At 42.6% G+C, this 17914-nt stretch overlaps 1 protein-coding gene across 1 annotated transcript in view; it reads right to left on the bottom strand.

Annotated features, from left to right (window-relative positions):
- Nucleotides 1-17914, bottom strand: part of SHB (SH2 domain containing adaptor protein B) — a 181177-nt gene that overhangs the window by 63940 nt on the left and 99323 nt on the right. Inside the window, exon 3 of the mRNA XM_040417278.1 lies at nt 1252-1464. Coding sequence (XP_040273212.1) covers nt 1252-1464 — 213 coding nt within the window. The remainder of the gene's footprint in view (nt 1-1251; nt 1465-17914) is intronic.

Raw genomic sequence — 17914 nt, 5'->3', positions numbered from 1 at the left:
CTAATTATGTGTATGACAAAATAGCCTGACACAAAAAATATGTTATAGATATGAATAGCCGGTGGGGGGGCCCCACACAGTTTACCTGTATGTTCCTGATGACAACCCTGCCCATCCATATGCCCTATGAAGACAGGGCGACACCATAGAGGGGGTTTCCTCGCTCAGAACAATCCTCTACGTGCTTGAGTGAGTGCCGCACTGTACGACTCAAGCTGTCCTTGTATTACATGGACAGTCTATCAGCAAAATGACCACTACATTTCCCTTGCAGCTACCACGGCAGGAGAAATCCCTAGCTGGTCATCGCTTCTGCCAGCACAATCACATGATCTTCCCAGGGGCTGTGTTCTGTCTGTGAGGAGACAACCCCTTTAATGGACGAACTCATGGAATTTCTATAAATCACACTGGTTGCTGATACCGTATATGAAATACTCAAAGTGAGATACCTATCTATGCACAAGAGCATTGAAAGAATTTCCTAAAAATGTCTGGCAAATTTCCTACAAAATCTACAGTCATCAGACAAACTGCAGTTTGAAGAAAGCTAGCATGGACGACAAACCTAGGTGCTCTCAACCTCTGCATGGATGGCACTTTTTTTATGCAAAAAATGAGAGTGCTGTAGGTATGAACATACACAATATTTACCCCTGTACGAGGTTCTTATCTGCCCCATGGTCTGCCAGAGAGTTCACTGTTTTTGCCTACTTAGAGAATTTGCAAAACTATCCAAAAATTTGAGATCAACATGGCTTTCCCCAGCGTCCATTCTTCCTGTTCCAGAGTATATAGGATATATTTGCTGCAGGGGGACACAGAAGCCAGACTGCAGAAAATGGAGCAGGCGATAAATCTATTGATTATGTGAGGGTGGCATCAGAAAGCACCTAATCATGCAGATGCCAGGGTGGAACGTGTTCCGATTAGAGAAACAGATGCTGAACTAGCTGGATCCTGGGTGGTCTGGTAGACTAATTAAATGTATGATTGGGAAGTGGTGATGGTGTGACATTCATAAACAGGCTGGGTGAAATCAGACGCAGAGGGGCCTTCTGGCCTTCGTCAAAGGCCGTTTATATGCTCAGCAACTTGAGAAACGAAAACATTTACTTTGAACTTCCCTTAACACCATAATATAGGATTACACAGATCACTCGCAGGTCAGACACAACAGAAGAGGGTGGGAGCAGCAGGCCGACCTCTCTACAACACGTGGTCCCATCTAGAAACTACAGAGGTAGGTACCTGCTAAGGCTGGCAATGCTTTGTTCCATTCCCATGGCTGGTCGTACTCGTCCGCGGGTCGGTCGTCATCCTGAGGCAACTTGCTTTCTCGGAGTCTCAGGCCGACAAGGCTTTCAGAATCGGACTCCACTCCATTACACTCTGGCTCATATGGAGTGTCATACAACTGGATGCTTTTCTGGGGCTGCTTTTGACTTTCCTGTTTTTGAATATCTATAAAATAAAAAAAAAGAAGAAAATTTCCTGTTAGCTATACAGTAAAATGAAATACAGTGAAACCTTTACAAAAGGAACCCCCTGCGTAGCGGTATTTGTCCACATGATTTTCAGCTGGTTCTCCACCGCTCCCCATTGTGGGCATTCAGGGCGAACCGAAAGAAATCTCTGCTAGAGTGAAACTAGTACTTTGGAGATTTTTACAGACAGATTGCAGCAGCTGTCCGGGAACAAGCCACTGCCCTTAAGTGGATGCATTTATTAGTCACCGTCCTGGGACGGGCTATCTACTAGTCACTACATAACTAGACAGCTTTCCACTTCAGGACTTCAAGAAAATGGAAACACAATCCGCAAGGGAGCTGGAACAGTAGCTGGTTCACATTTTCACATCATACAATTTTTCTTAGTTGTAAACCAAGGGGTATAAATTAATTCAGCTCATAACACTGGGAAGCAGCCCACTGACCCACACTCTAAAAAATGTGCACTTAGTTTTCTGCCGATTTATTAATGGATCAGTCTCTGTATACCTTGGTCAAGGATAACCAACCTCTGGCACTCCACCTCTGGTTAAACCACGGCTCCCAGCATGCAGGGGGTTTTGCCACAGCTGGAGTGCCAGAGGTTGGTGACCACTGCCCTAGGTCAATGTAGAGCTTGTAAAACAAGATGGGTACTAGCAGTGGCTAAAGCTTATTCACACCATGATGCTGATATATACAATGTAGTATGTGCAGTTACAGGCACTGTGTCCTCCCACAAGGGGGATGGGATAGTCATGACATTCAGGATTAGCACTGATTCTAATTTAGAATGGTTTATTGTAGTAGAGGTATGGGATAAGAATGGCATGGGTAGGAACCCTCCTGTTTCTTTTTTGTTTTGTTTTTTAAATGGGTTAGATAAAATTATGTCATGGAATGTCCAGGGGGTTATATGTCGCAATAATACCGCCTCACCTGAGACATGTGCGCTTGACAGTGGAACTTCATAGTCTTGGTCCATCTTCCTAGGGGCCCACATTCTTGAGAAAATGCATGTTTTATAATATGCAAATGAGCCCCTAGTAGCAACAAGGGCGCTGCCGTTGCACCCAGAGGCCCTACTCATTGCCCTTCAAGCCACGGCTCCACCACTGACTGACAGGACCAGACAGTGAAGATGTATTCACGCGACCAGACAGAGAAGACGTACTCACGCCTGGTGCTGAAGTCTCGTGGGAGCTCATTCAGCACACACGCTGTACAGGGATGGAGCAAGACTTCAGGGCCAGGTGTAAATACCCTGTCAGAGAGTGCTGGGGACGTGGCATGAAGGGCAGTGAGTTGGGGTGCTGGGAGCAACAAGGTGCTCAGAAAGCGGGCATCTAATAAGATGGGACCAAGACCATGATGTTCAACTGTCAAGTGCACATGTCTCAGGCGAGACAGTTTTATCGCAAAATATATGTGATGACAGAACCCCTTTAAACAATAGAACCAAAAAGTTTGCTATATTCAATGCTTTAAAAAGGGAACCTGTCACCTCAAAAAGTGATATGAAACTGCCAGCATTACCTTACAGCAGCCCCCAGTCTGTTATTGATCATGTGTATGAGCCAGAAATTCCATAATCCATACTTGAGAAAAACGCTTTTTTAATCTCCATGAGCGCTCTGTTTCCTGTGAGCTTGAAGTCAAGTGGGCAGCAGCCTCCTTGCTTCAAATCAAGCAAAGCCCGCCTCTTACCCGTCCCCTCTTGACTGTGATTTAAATATTTTCTACTCCTTGGGAAGTCTGGCGCCTGCGCGGTGCGCCCCTTGCGGCTGCACAATCCCATCTTGGGCTCCCGCTATCAGCCGGGCATAATTTTCTCACTGCGTGCGCTCGCCAGCAAGAGGTCAGCGAGGTATATTCAGAGCGAGCAGGATCGCTGGCTGCAGGAGCAGGAGAACTCAAGCCAGTGGTCACGCTTCGCCCCTGACCCCCACCAGAAACTCAGGTAGTAATTTATAAATGTCAGTCTGGGCCAGAAAAGTTATAGAAGCCCAAGATGGGCTAAATGGACTATACTTATCCCTAAAACCATTCTACAAGTAGAAATGCATAGGACACATTTTATTTTATTTTTCCACACAAGAAAAAAAAAATAAAAAAAAATAAACACACTGTGCCAGCCCTGACAACATCAATAAAGATCTACCCTCATCATTTTCCTAAGGGTACATGCACACTGCCATCGTGCATCCGTACCGTGCATTGGGGACAGCAATTTGCGGTCCCCAATGCACGGGCAACATCCGTGCAGCGGCCCAGACCCATTCAACTTGAATGGGTCGATGGTCTGTCAGCACCGCAAAAAAGTAGTGCTTCCGGTGTTCTGTTCCGCATCTCCGGAATTGCGGACCCATTAGGTCCCCATCCGTTATGTGGAGTGCACACAGCCATGTGCATATAGCCTTATACTGTATATAACAGGAGTTAGGCCTCATTCACACGACTGGAACGGGCGGCCCATTATAGAAATGCCTATTCTTGTCCTCAAAACGGACAAAAATAGGACATGCTTTATCACTTTTGCCAGGCCACGGAATGAAACAAAAGGATGCGGACAGCACACAGAGTGAATGGGTCTGCATCCTAGCCGCAAACAATGAGGCTCGAATGCGAAAAAAAAACAAAAAACACAACACTGTCGTGTGAATGAGCCCTTATCCTCATCATCCCCACAATACTGTATATGGAGTGACGGCATATACTCTCACCACACTGGGAGTATTCCTCATCATCCCCACTATACTGTATATGGAGTGACACTATATACTCTCACCACAATCAGTGTATTCCTCATCATCCCCCCTATACTGTATATGGAGTCACGCCATATACTCTCACGACACTAAGTGTAGTCCTCATCATCCTCACCATAATGTCTATGGAGTCAGGCCATATACTCTCACTACAGTCGGTGTATTTCTCATAAATTCAGGAATTTTTACATCATAGAGGAAAAGTCCCCTTTTTTGATAGGGGGCATCAATATGGTATTTGATAAGTCCATGGATAGAATGATTAACGAATGGGACACAGTTAAAGATTACCTTGGTTAGGGATATTATGTAAAGAAGTCAGTTGGTTTCATTTTTGGTGAAAGGAAATGAAGGAGAGAAGGTATCTTCTTGTTTTTTTGAGCAAATCTATGTCCTTGTCTAGGATAGATCTGAGTTTGAGAAACAAAGTAGAATTCAAACACTAAAGATAAAGGTTATGGAGTGAGAGGGATGGCACTTGATAAAGGGACACGGGCAATTACTTGGGGGGAATTTAAATCCATATTGGTTAGACACTGTTGATCAGTACAGTAATATAGAGGTAGAATTGGGCCTCTTCCAGGAAAATGTTGGTACTTAATCATTTAATGTAGTCTGAGATACCGGGAAGGCATTCCTCTGCAGCTTATTGATTAAAACAGATAAGAAAAAAAAAAGGTAGAGAAAATAAAAATGAAAAAAAAGTGTTAAGGGCTATGATTCTGGAAATGGAAAGGTAGTATATTGATTACCCCAAATGATGTAAATAGCCAAGACTGGATTAAAGCGCAGGAGGAATTTTTTAGAAGCTCGGGAGAAACAGTTTTCCTTAGGCTTAAATGACTCGATAGAAGGGGAAAGAATGGGTAAACCGTTAGCTGATACAACTTATAAAAAGCCATCAGGGTTCTTCTAGTATAAAGACAGTTTTGAGACATCATAGGAAGTTGTATGAGAAAGGTTATTTGGAGGAACCCTTAGAACAATATCTGAATAATCGCCTGCTGACTGTTCCACTGGATTCTCCTTACTGTACATTGACGGAGCTTCAGAAGGAGGTGGAGACGGCAGTGAAAAACAAAGCTCCAGGCTCAGGTGGGCGTCTATGGAGGTTTATCCCAGATACCAGTCTGTAGTTCTCCCTTTGCTGTTTAGTTTCCTAACCGGATATTATTTCGATACCAAAACTGGATAAAGATATGGAAACAGTGCAGTCTTACAGACTTGGAACTCCGAAAAATTTTGACGTTAAAATCTTAGCTAAACTGGTGGTTTATAAATGTATTTTTTCGAAAACAATATAAGTATTTTTGCAGAGGAATGCCCATTAAATTGAAATAACAGATTTTTTGATTAATATGAACACAGGGCACTACTTAAAAACTGATTACATCAGAAATGGACATGTCTTTACAGTAGCCAGATCATACAGTTGCAAGAAAAAGTATGTGAACCCTTTGGAATGATATGGATTTCTGCACAAATTAGTCATAAAGTGTGATCTGATCTTCATCTAAGTCACAACAATAGACAATCACAGTCTGCTTAAACTAATAACACAAAGAATGAAATGTTACCATGTTTGTATTGAACACACCATGTAAACATTCACAGTGCAGGTGGAAAAAGTATGTGAACCCTTGGATATAATAACTGGTTGAACCTCCTTTGGCAGCAATAACTTCAACCAAACGTTTCCTGTAGTTGCAGATCAGACGTGCACAACGTTTCAGTTCAGCAATATCCTTGGAATGTCTGGTGTGAATCGCTTTCTTGAGGTCATGCCACAGCATCTCAATCGGGTTGAGGTCAGGACTCTGACTGGGCGACTCCAGAAGGCGTATTTTCTTCTGTTTAAGCCATTCTGTTGTTGATTTACTTCTATGCTTTGGGTCGTTGTCCTGTTTCAACACCCATCTTCTGTTCAGCTTCAGCTGGTGGACAGATGGCCTTGAGTTCTCCTGCAAAATGTCTTGATAAACTTGGGAATTCATTTTTCCTTTGATGATGGCAATCCGTCCAGGCCCTGACGCAGCAAAGCAGCCCCAAACCATGATGCCCCCACCACCATACTTCATAGTTGGGATGAGGTTTTGATGTTGGTGTGCTGTGCCTCTTTTTCTCCACACATAGTGTTCTGTGTTTCTTCCAAACAACTCAACTTTGGTTTCATCTGTCCACAGAATATTTTGCCAGTACTGCTGTGGAACATCCAGGTGCTCTTGTGAAAACTGTAAATGTGAAGAAATGTTTTTTTTGGACAGCAGAGGCTTCCTCTGTGGTTCCCTCCCATGAAATCCATTCTTGTTTAGTGTTTTACGTATCGTAGATTCGCTAACAGGGATGTTAGCATATGCCAGAGACTTTTGTAAGTCTTTAGCTGACACTCTAGGATTCTTCTTCACCTCATTGAGCAGTCTGCGCTGTGCTCTTACAGTCATCTTTACAGGACGGCCACTCCTAGGGAGAGTATCAGCAGTGCTGAACTTTCTCCATTTATAGACAATTTGTCTTACCGTGGACTGATGAAGAGCAAGGCTTATGGAGATACTTTTATAACCCTTTCCAGCTTTATGCAAGTCAACAATTCTTAATCGTAGGTCTTCTGAGAGCTCTTTTGTGCGAGGCATCATTCACATCAGGCAATGCTTCTTGTGAAAAGCAAACCAACCCAGAACTGGTGTGTGTTTTTTATAGGCCAGGGCAGCTGTATCCAACACCTTCAATCTCATCTCATTGATTGGACTCCAGGTGGCTGACACCTCACTCTAATCAGCTCTTGGAGATGTCATTAGTCTAGGGGTTCACATACTTTTTCCACCTGCACTGTGAATGTTTACATGGTGTGTTCAATAAAAACATGGTAACATTTAATTCTTTGTGTGTTATTAGTTTAAGCAGACTGATTGTCTATTGTTGTGACTTAGATGAAGATAAGATCACATTTTATGACCAATTTGTGCAGAAATCCATATCATTCCAAAGGGTTCACATACTTTTTCTTGCAACTGTATATTCTGGATTATCCAATGGTTAATAAAAAGCTACTTACGGGACATAGAGCAGTATAAAATAAATTGCAAGCAAAAAAAATATTATTAATATTATTTTACCAAGGAGTCTCATTTAGTTATCTCGTCAATGTTCGGCTCCTGCTCTCAGGGCATTTTAGTCTTTTGGCAGTTCTGTTCGATAATAGATCCCAGACTAACATTTCTGGACACTTGGATTCCAGATTAAAGGTGTTGTCTCATCACAGACACTGGTCCAGATACTGCCTGTGATGAAAGGCCGTCCATGAACTACAAGATCAGCCAGAGTACAGAAACCCTCTGTGATGTCTTTGCATCCTAATAGGGCATATGGACAGGAGTCATACTAATAGGACAAACCTGTTAATGTAACTTCTAAATACATATTTTAATGTGATACCTCACTGAATATAAAGCTATATGAAAAGGTGTTGAGTATCATGCACATGCTGTATGAACAAATGTAAGAGCTATTCCATATTGCAGATATTAGACAGCTTACAAAACAGAGTCATCCTCAGTGTAGTACACTTGACTGGCAAACATGGCTTTTAAACCTCCATTCTGAAAAGACCCTTTGCTATGACAAATTGAAATGTAGCTCTGTGGGCCTCCCATTTCTCACTTTCAGATGTTTCTACACCTTATATGGAGTCCAAATGTTGTAAATTCAGTTGATTGGACATGATTTGGGAAGATTCAGCTCTGTCTATATTAAGTCTCACAGCTGACAATGCATATCAGAACAAAAAACAGGCCATGAGGAGGAAAGAACTGCCTGTAGAGCTCAGGGACAAGATTGTATATGCACAGATCTGGAGAAAATGTTTTGCTGCACTTCAAGCTCCCAAGAGCACAAAAGACTTCATAATGCTTAAATGGAAGAGGTTTGGAATAACCAGGATTCTAGCGATAGCTGCCCCACCAAAGTAAGTAATAAGGGGAGAAGGGCCTTGCTAAGAAAGGTGACCAATAACCTTATGGTCACTCTGGCTGACCGCCAAAGATTGGAGAAACTTCCTAAAGGTCAGGCATCACTTCAGCACTTAAACAGTCTGGGCTTTACGGCAGGTTGGACAGATAGAATTCTCTCCTCTGTAAAAGACACATGAAAGCCCACCTGGAGTTTGCAAAAAAGCACCTAAAAGAACTCTCAAGAGTGTGAGAAACAAGAATCTCTGATCTTCTGAAACCAAGATTAAACTTTTTGGCTTCAATACTAAACATCAAAGAAGCCTGGAAGCTGTAATCATTGCCAAAGGTACTTCAACTAAATACTGAGTAAAGGGTCTGAATACTTATGTCAATGCAATATTTAAATTAGTATTATTCTAACATTCTGTTTTCATTTGGTCAATATGGGACACTGAGTGCAGAATTATGGGGAAAAACTTGGTTTTTAATTATTATTTTGGCAAAAGGCCGCAACATAACATGTGAAAAAAAAACATTAAAGAGTCAGAAGACTTTCTGGATGCATTGTATGTTAAATATATAAAATATATGGCATATATACATTTACAGATATACACATATATACACGTTACACAGCATACACAAGGGGCTAACGTCTGTTAACAGCGATAATGCGACTTCGGCATCTGAGCTGGCTTTCCCAGGCCCGAATGGCTCCCCCATGCTGAGATCTGGGAAACCATTCGTTGGAGGTGATAGCCTAGAGCAATGTATAAGGCTACCAGGCCTATCACAGGTATATTCTGTCACGATGGGGAGTGGGGGAAAACTCCCCACCGTGTAGCGTGGGTAAACTGGGAAGCAGCTAGGCCTGGACACCAGGAAAAGGGAGCAGGTCCCCTCCTAAGCCACCCTAATCCTGTCCCTGACTCCTAACCGTATGAGCAGAACCAGATGGTAGGTGGGCTCATAAACAGGAACCTAGGACCCAGAGTCACCCTGATGATCCCTGAATAAAGGTTAGGAGCTAGAGACGACCTGTTCCTCCAGAACGTGGACGAACAGGAGTCTCACAGGCCAAGCAGCAAAGGTAAGGGAAGATAGTGAGAAGCAACTGGGTCGGCAGGTAAGAACCCAGTAATACGACAACACACCGGAACAACGAGCACTTACCTGCCGTAGAAACAGGGTGGAACACCAGCACCAAGACTACCTGGACCCCCATGCAGACCGAATGCAGAGCTGCTCACTGACTTGTGGTTTCCCCTCCGGGGAACCCAGGGGCCCCTTTCACCGAAGGCACAGACAGACAGGGGAATGTCTAGCAACCATGCTGGACAATACATCAAACAGACCAGACATGGAACATAACAGTAGACCTAACACACCCTGTACATAAACCCTCACCAAACATATACAAGGGAAGGAAGGGGAACATAGATGAGGATGACATCAGAAGACCTCGATGTCTAACTAGATGGCCCTCACATTAGAAGGATGGAATATCCAGGGGAGGAGCATAGCTCCAGCACACACCAATACTGGAGTACTACTGACCTCCAGCTCACAACACAAGATTAAGTAGAGCCATGAGGCGACACCCATAACACACCTAGACAGGAAGTTAACTCCTCCAGCACCAGACAAGGAAAGAACCAAGGGAACTAAGGGATTTATTAATTTATAATTTACCGTACATTTATAATATACTAGTGCTAAATGCAAATTTCCACCACCTCAGTGACTACCAACTAATATAATATATATTATAATATATAAAATATCGATATAAATTATTCGATATCGGCCTGAAAGTTCACCGATTATCGTTATCGGCTCTAAAAAAAAAAAAAAATCTATATCGGTCTATCCCTACTATATACTACAATACTTAAAGTAAAAAAATAAATAAAAAAACAACACATATCTATCTTCAAATCACCCCTTTCCTCATAATAAAAATATGCACTGCTATGTCTCAAAAAACTCAACCTATTAAAATATAAACGGCTTTATCCCTTATAGTGAACGCCATAATGGAAAAAAAATAAATCAAAATGGCATATATTATGCAGTATTGTCACTTCAACTCTCCAATAATAAGGCATACACACTAATGTTATAGTTTTCTGTATTAAAAACACAAGAAAAACTATATATATGGTAAATGTGGTATCACTGTAATAATACCGACACGGAGAATTAAGGTAACAGGTCAGTTTTACTACATGGGGAACGACATAAAAACAAAACTCATACAAAGACGGTGCAATTGCATTTTTTTTCCAGTTTCAACCTATTTGGAATTTTTTTTCTAACTTCCCACCCATATCGTATGCATTATTAAATAGCGAGCATTAGAAAGTGCAACTTGTCCAGGAAAACACAAGCCCTCATAAGGAGAAATAAAAAAAATGTATAGCTCTGGGAAGGCATGGAGTAAAAAAAAAACGAAAGCGCAAAAACTGAAAATGGCCATGTGCTCAATTGGTTAAGCGTATATTTACAAGTATATACAATGTGTTTACTGGATGCAGAATTGTCCATTGAGGAGTCTATAGGGTGTATGCATAATACAGAAAGAAATAGCAGCGCGCACTAGTAAAGCTGGGAAGGTGGGGGACCTTGGTAGGCGCGCACTCTCTCTGCATCTTAAATTGCTACTGCTCTTTACAACAGCTTTTTGGACAAGACAATGAGGGGTTTAAAGAGCTTAAATCACTTGATGCTGAAGGCTGTCTGTAAGGATTAGAAACCCCTGCTCCTTTCATGGCACGTATAAAAAAAAACTGAAAAGCTTTATCAACACTATGCTCCACCAAAGCCAATTGAAGGTTTTCTGTGAGCATTTAGAGGGTCAATGAACGATTGCTGATCGCCTGCAGCTTACAGAGTCAAGATGGGCCTGAAAGTGTCCCTGCTGTGTTCTTTAATGGATCCCGGCAGCCATTAACTGCAAAAGTCTTAAATTAACACCTCGCCCGCTCAGAATGGATGTAAGGAACAGCCATGTCGCGCACGCAGGTTTTAATCTTCAGGGACCCTTGCATTTATCTCATGTAATAGGCAGTGCATGACATTCAAACCGGCTGGGCCATGTGCTCCAGCTTTTCTTATTTGTAAATGCACCATTCTCAACGAGCTCTCCTCGGCCCCCTGCATCGGCTTTATTTTCTTGAAGGATTGTCCTTACTGACAGACGGGGAGCTCAATAAAGCTTATACAAATTCCAGGCTCTGGGCCAAGGCTATCCAGATAAGAACAATTAACTAAGCGTCCGCTTTAATTCTGGCTTACTTTCACCGATTCCTGGTCACAGATCCTGACGCTAGGCCACCGCACTAACACGCCTGCTCACATTTCTGAAATTAAGAAGTAAAAGCCCAATTGTCAATGACAGAATAATCTAACACGCAAAACTATAAAAAAAAATAGCTGAAACTTAACAGGACTTGGTCAGAAAACATAACCAGAATATATCTATCTATTATAATGCATATAATGTCTGTTTAGGCCACTATAAACCACTACAGGCTCCTCTGATGGGCCTTGGCATAATAATGGGCACCCAAAGGTCCAGGGAAAGGCAACGCATTCAGGACAAATTCTCAGTGTAAATTCACATGGTGGATTATTCCCGCGGATGTTGGCTTGCATTCTGCACTGAAATCTGTGAGAAAACTGCACGTATTCAACAGTCCCTTGTTTTTAAAGGGATTCCCCTGCATGGTTCAAACTGAGTGGATTCTGCCACATACTGATACGAGACACACATGGTGGGGGAAAAAAACGGACGTGGTTTCAATATGGAAACAGTGGCCATATGTGGAATCACCCCTATATATACACAATGCAACAGCACTCTGCTAACTAAATAAAGTAGAATAATGCCATAGTAATAGAAAATATTCTGGTGCTAATGCTGCGCTTATATTGTAAATTTGAGATTCTTGGCAAATACATTTTGTACAAAATTATTTGGGCCCGTCTGCCAAACGTCAAGGCGATCTCTGTAAGACGGGAATCTAACACTAAATTTTACCTGTTATGTGCCATGACGGCCACCATAAAATTCAGGGAGTGCAGGTTCCACTCTGCTTTTTACCATTTTTGGCGCCAAAATAGCCTCCAATAAATTCAGGGAATGCAGGTACCAACATGCATGCTGAGCCCACTCTATACCCCTCCTGGTGCCAGACGGCATCCAATGAATGCAATGAGAGTCCACTCTATACCTCTCCTGGTGCCAAAAGGCTTCCAGTGAGTGCAGGGAGAGACGGCTACAGCTTCATACCTACACTAATTAAAATCAGCCTATGGCAGACAGGCTAGTCAGGGGTGCAAGAGTAAATGGAGTCAGCCACAGCTCCAGTACAAACTGCAAAGAAAAAGGGGGTCAGTCAACACATCCAAATGTGCAGGTGCACGCTGCCATGGTTAGAAACATACAGGGGAAAAAAAGACAATGCAGCAGCACAAATAAAGTGCAATAATTACATAATTATAGAAAATATTCTTGTGCTAATGATACGCTTATTTAGTAAATTTGAGATTCTTGGCAAATACATTTTGTACAAAATTATTATATATACACATATATATATATATATATATATACACACACATATACATACATACATACATACATACATATACACACAGTAATTTTTGCCCCATAAGGCTACTTTCACACCTGCGTTCGGGTGTCCGCTCGTGAGCTCCGTTTGAAGGGGCTCACAAGCGGCCCCGAACGCAACCGTCCAGCCCTAATGCATTCTCAGTGGACGCGGATCCGCTGAGAATGCATCAGTCTGCCAGCGTTCAGCCTCCGCTCAGCGAGCGGACACCTGAACGCTGCTTGCAGCGTTCGGGTGTCCGCCTGGCCATGCGGAGGCAAGCGGATCCGACCAGACTTACAATGGAAGTCAATGGGGACGGATCCACTTGAAGATGACACCATATGGCTCAATCTTCAAGCGGATCCGTCCCCCATTGACTTTTAATGTAAAGTCTGGACGGATCCGTTCAGGCTACTTTCAGACTTTTTTTTTAAACTATAATGCAGACGGATCCGTTGTGAACGGATCCAAACGTCTGCATTATAGGAGCGGATCCGTCTGAGCAGACATCAGACGGACCCGCTCTGAACGCTAGTGTGAAAGTAGCCTTACACGCACCAGCCCATAAGACGCACCTAGGTTTTAGAGGAGGACAATAAGAAAAAAATATTTTTCATTACGCCTCAGGTCAGACCACCAATCAGCCCCTCAATGTTAATCAGACCTCAGCTGACAGCCCCAATCAGACGCCCAATGGTAATAAGACCCCAATAAGACCTCAGATGAAACCCCCAATCAGATGTCAGCTCAGACCCAGATGTAAATGACCCCCAATCAGACCTCAGATAAGAGCCACATGCCTCTCATCAGCCTTATGCCTCTCATCACTCCCATTATCATACCTTATTCCTCTTATCAGCCCGCATATCTCTTATGCCTCTCATCATCCACCATTGACATCCATTATCCCCATCACTCCCATTATCATCCCTTATGCCTCTTATCAGCCCGCATATCATCTCTTTTGCCTCTCATCATCCCCCATTATGCCTCTTATCAGCCCGCATATCATCCCTTATGCCTCTTATCAGCCCGCATATCATCCCTTATGCCTCTCATCATCCCCCATTATGCCTCTTATCAGCCCGCATATCATCCCTTATGCCTCTTATCAGCCCGCATATCATCCCTTATGGCTCTTATCAGCCCGCATATCTCTTATGCCTCTCATCATCCACCATTGACAGCCATTATCCCTCTCATCACTCCTATTATCATCCCTTATGCCTCTTATCAGCCCGCATATCATCCCTTATGCCTCTCATCAGCCCCCATTATGCCTCTCATCATCCCCCATTATTAGCCCTTATGCCTCTCATCATCCCCCATTATCAGCCATTATGCCTCTCATCACCCATATTGCCTCAGATCAGCGCCAAGCATCCTCATGTTTAATAAAATAAAAAAAACACTTACCTCTCCTGCTCCTGGATGCCGCTCCTCACTGCCCGCGATCTTCCTCCTGATGTCGGTTGTGCTGTGAACCAGCGCGCACAGCGTGAGGTCACAGAGCACCCTCACGCTGTGCGCAGCTGACAGCCGAGGACCAAGAAGCGGCGAGTACAGAGCCTTCACCGCTTCCTGGTCCTCCAGTACTAATAAGAGGTTCCATAATGGAAGCGCTCATTAGTATTTGCCCCATAAGAGACCTTTGGGGGGGAAAAAATTTGTCTTATGGGGGGGAAAATACGGTACTTACGGTGTAGAAAAGCTGTGTTTGTCATGTGTGTATGCTACAGAGCTGTGTGCGTGTAAACATGTCAGTTGTGCATGCAGCAGAGTTCTGTGTGTATATATGACTGTGTATGCATCATGTGCATGGTGTACTGCTGTGCGTGTATAATGTGTACTGCACTGCTGTGTGTGTATATAAGGCATACCTCCCAACTTTTGAAAATCACAAAGAGGGACAATAAATGCCGGCATGCATCGCAACAATTTTTTTCATACTAAGCCACGCCTCTAACTCCGCCCAAAGCATAATTACTGACCCCCGTGACAACTGCAGCAAATCGGGATCAGTTAGGCGAGTGTAAATTTAGTTTTTTTACAGCATGTGGATTTGAATGTGAATTTTTTTTTTGTGCGATTCAATATCCATTTAAATATTAGCACATAAATCATCAGATTATAGATATTTTAAGGTAGAAATTGCACCAAATAATGAAGTTATGGTCTAATATACAGGTAGAAACCATACAGACACTTTAGTAAGGAGCAATTTAGGAAATTTATTAATGCACATTTATGCATTAATTTCCCAGATCAAAAGAGGGACATATAAAGGGGTTCTCAGAGTTCAGAGCTGAACCCGGACATACCCATATTTTCACCCAGGCAGCCCCATCTCATGCTCAGATGCGCTCCCTTGCCCTGCACTAGATCGCGCAGGGCACGGGCTCTTTTGTTTACAATAACACACGGAAGCTTCCGCCCGGCCGTGTGTTTGGTGAGGTCACCGGCTCTGATGGGCATGCTTTAGTGCTGCCCTAGCTGTTTTACTGGCTAGGGCAGCGCGAAAGCCCGCTCATCAGTGCCGGTGACATCACCGGGCTTCCTGGCAGCCCCGTGGAGAGCCCGGTTCGTCACCGAAACTCCTGAAAATGCCTTTGCCCTGCGCGATTTAGCGCAGGGCAAAGGAGAGCATCGGAGCAAGAGCTGCTCCGATGCTCCTGTCAGGAGGGTGAAAATGGAGGTATGTCCGGGTTCAGCTCTGAACCTGGACAACCCCTTTAAGGATCAAAGAGGGACAGAGGGACTTGAGTCAAAAATAGGGACTGTCCCTCCAAAAGAGGAACAATTGGGAGGCACGATATAATGAAATAACTGCACTGCTCTGTGTGTGTATATAACATTGCAGTACTATATGTGTATAATGTGTTTACTGCAGAGCTGTGTGTGTTTGCATAATGTCATGATCATGGAGAAAAAAAATACCTAAAAAATAAGTAATCTAACAGAACAAGCATGGTGGGGCACTACAGAGCGTGACCATTACTGTTTGGTTGTATTTGATATTTTATGATGATTATGTTTGTTACATTGCATGTCCACATGCACCTTTGCTGTTTGTTTCAATGGTCAGCAGATGACACATTAAGATTAACAGGAGCTGACTGTAATCTATGAACCCCCTCTATGCCGGACCCCAAAGTTACTGACCTTGACCCCCGCTACTTCATTAAAATCACCAGAGAAGGTTTAATAAGTGGAAAATAAGGTATATGTGAATCTGCTCATCTCGTCCTGCTCTATAACCTGCTGCCTGCAGACTGCACTGCTTCAGTAATATATTTTAGGCAATGATGTCATGGCTATAGCAATGATGTCATGGCTATAAAGTGAATAAGTTAAAGGAGAATGGCGGCACAGAACATAGCGGTCCTGCTGTGCTTCATCTACACTTCAATGCCGTTTTCTCTGGCTGCATCTACCACCTTCTGAAGTAGATTCTAGAAAAAACCCAATAGGCTATCAGTCATTAGGTTGGGAATAGGCTTGGCATTTCTTTTGGCACACAAAGGGCTTTTTTAAAAAAAATAAAACACCAAAAGGTGTAATGTAGTGGCAACATTTTTTATTTAAAGTATTTTTTTAAGAACCGAAACTGCTTCTAAGGAATAACATCACTGCAGTAAATAACACAAGACCAAGTTCTAAATGGTACCGAAAGCGGCGACTGTTGGTTTAGGGCTCCCCATGAAACACCTCTAGGGAGATTTGCCTTAAGAAAAAAACTAAAATAAACCCAAAAACTAAATACAGTCAAATTGGCATCACTTGCTGCTCCTGACACATGAAAGACTGAATCTAGCAGATGGCATCAAAGGGGAACGGTTGAAGTCTACAAGGAGAAGGGATCCAGACATCCTGGAGCCCTGAGCTTAGCTTGAATTGCTTTAGGTAAAATGAACAGGAAAAAGTAGACATATCACTTGGGACTCTTGATTAAGCTTCTGAGGGTTGAATCTCATTATTTATTTTAGCATATCCCAAGTTCCTCCTGGATTTACCCTGTCTAGGTAACTTTGACAAGCGCCTTGGAGGGTAGCTGAAACACTGATTTTCTTGAGTAAAGCCCCACCTTGTTTTCACTTTAAAATTTGGAGACGGTATGTCTTATCTCTTATAAGGTGCGTCTCATGGAAATTCCCTTTCTTCCACTCAGGGACCCCCACTAATCTGATCTAAATCATAAATCCTTATGTTGGGAAAACCCCAAGTGACCATAGAACTTTAGAGACGGATTAAAGCATCAATCTTCTGATCATCAAATGCTGGAAGGAGCAATACTGGGTAAATGAAACTGTTCCAATTACTTGGTAAGATGTAATTCATTACTGACAGTACAAACACACAAAGCAATTATAAATTATTTATTAATTATAAATGAAAAAAAGATTTAAAAGAAAAAAAAAAACTACACGTTAACAATAAACATTCATTTTCAGCAGATTTGTAGGAAATTTTTATTTTTTTTCAAAAATGAAAGTTCACAGAATATCGGTATAAATTATCGGCTATCGGCCCTAAAAAAATCAATATCGGTCGATCCCTAGCTGCTGTGGAGGTCCAATTTTAAGGGACGGGGTCACTGGGGGAGGGGGGGGGGGTCAGTGTTAAGGGGTAGTGGGCTGTGGAGGTCACTGTTTTGGGGGCGGGGTGCTGTAGATGTCACTGTTATAGTGGATAGTGTTGATATCTTTTAACAGCTAGTGTATATATATATATATATATATATATATATATATATATATATATATATATATATATATATATATATATTTTTTAATATTAAAGTAAAGTAATTCTGCTATTGAAAAATGAAAGCCGTGCTGGGATTGGTTGCTATAGGCACAACTCAGTCTTTTTTTTAAGACAGTTTTCATGAATCTGCCCATTTAGGTTAGTTTAAACTTGAACACAAAGGGGCAGGTTTATGATGGCGACGTCTCAGGAAGAAAAAGCGTTTTCTACGTTTCTACGAACTTGCAAGACCGGGGTCTGTTGTGACAGTACTGTGAAATTTTTAGAATACATTTAGTAAACGTGTCTCATTTAATGTTGGGTGAAGCAATTGACATCACTGG

Source organism: Bufo bufo, chromosome 2 (genome assembly GCF_905171765.1).
Source record: "Bufo bufo chromosome 2, aBufBuf1.1, whole genome shotgun sequence".
NCBI lineage: Eukaryota > Metazoa > Chordata > Amphibia > Anura > Bufonidae > Bufo > Bufo bufo.
Note: the sequence above shows the minus strand (reverse complement) of the source record. Positions and strands in the feature narration are given on the sequence as shown.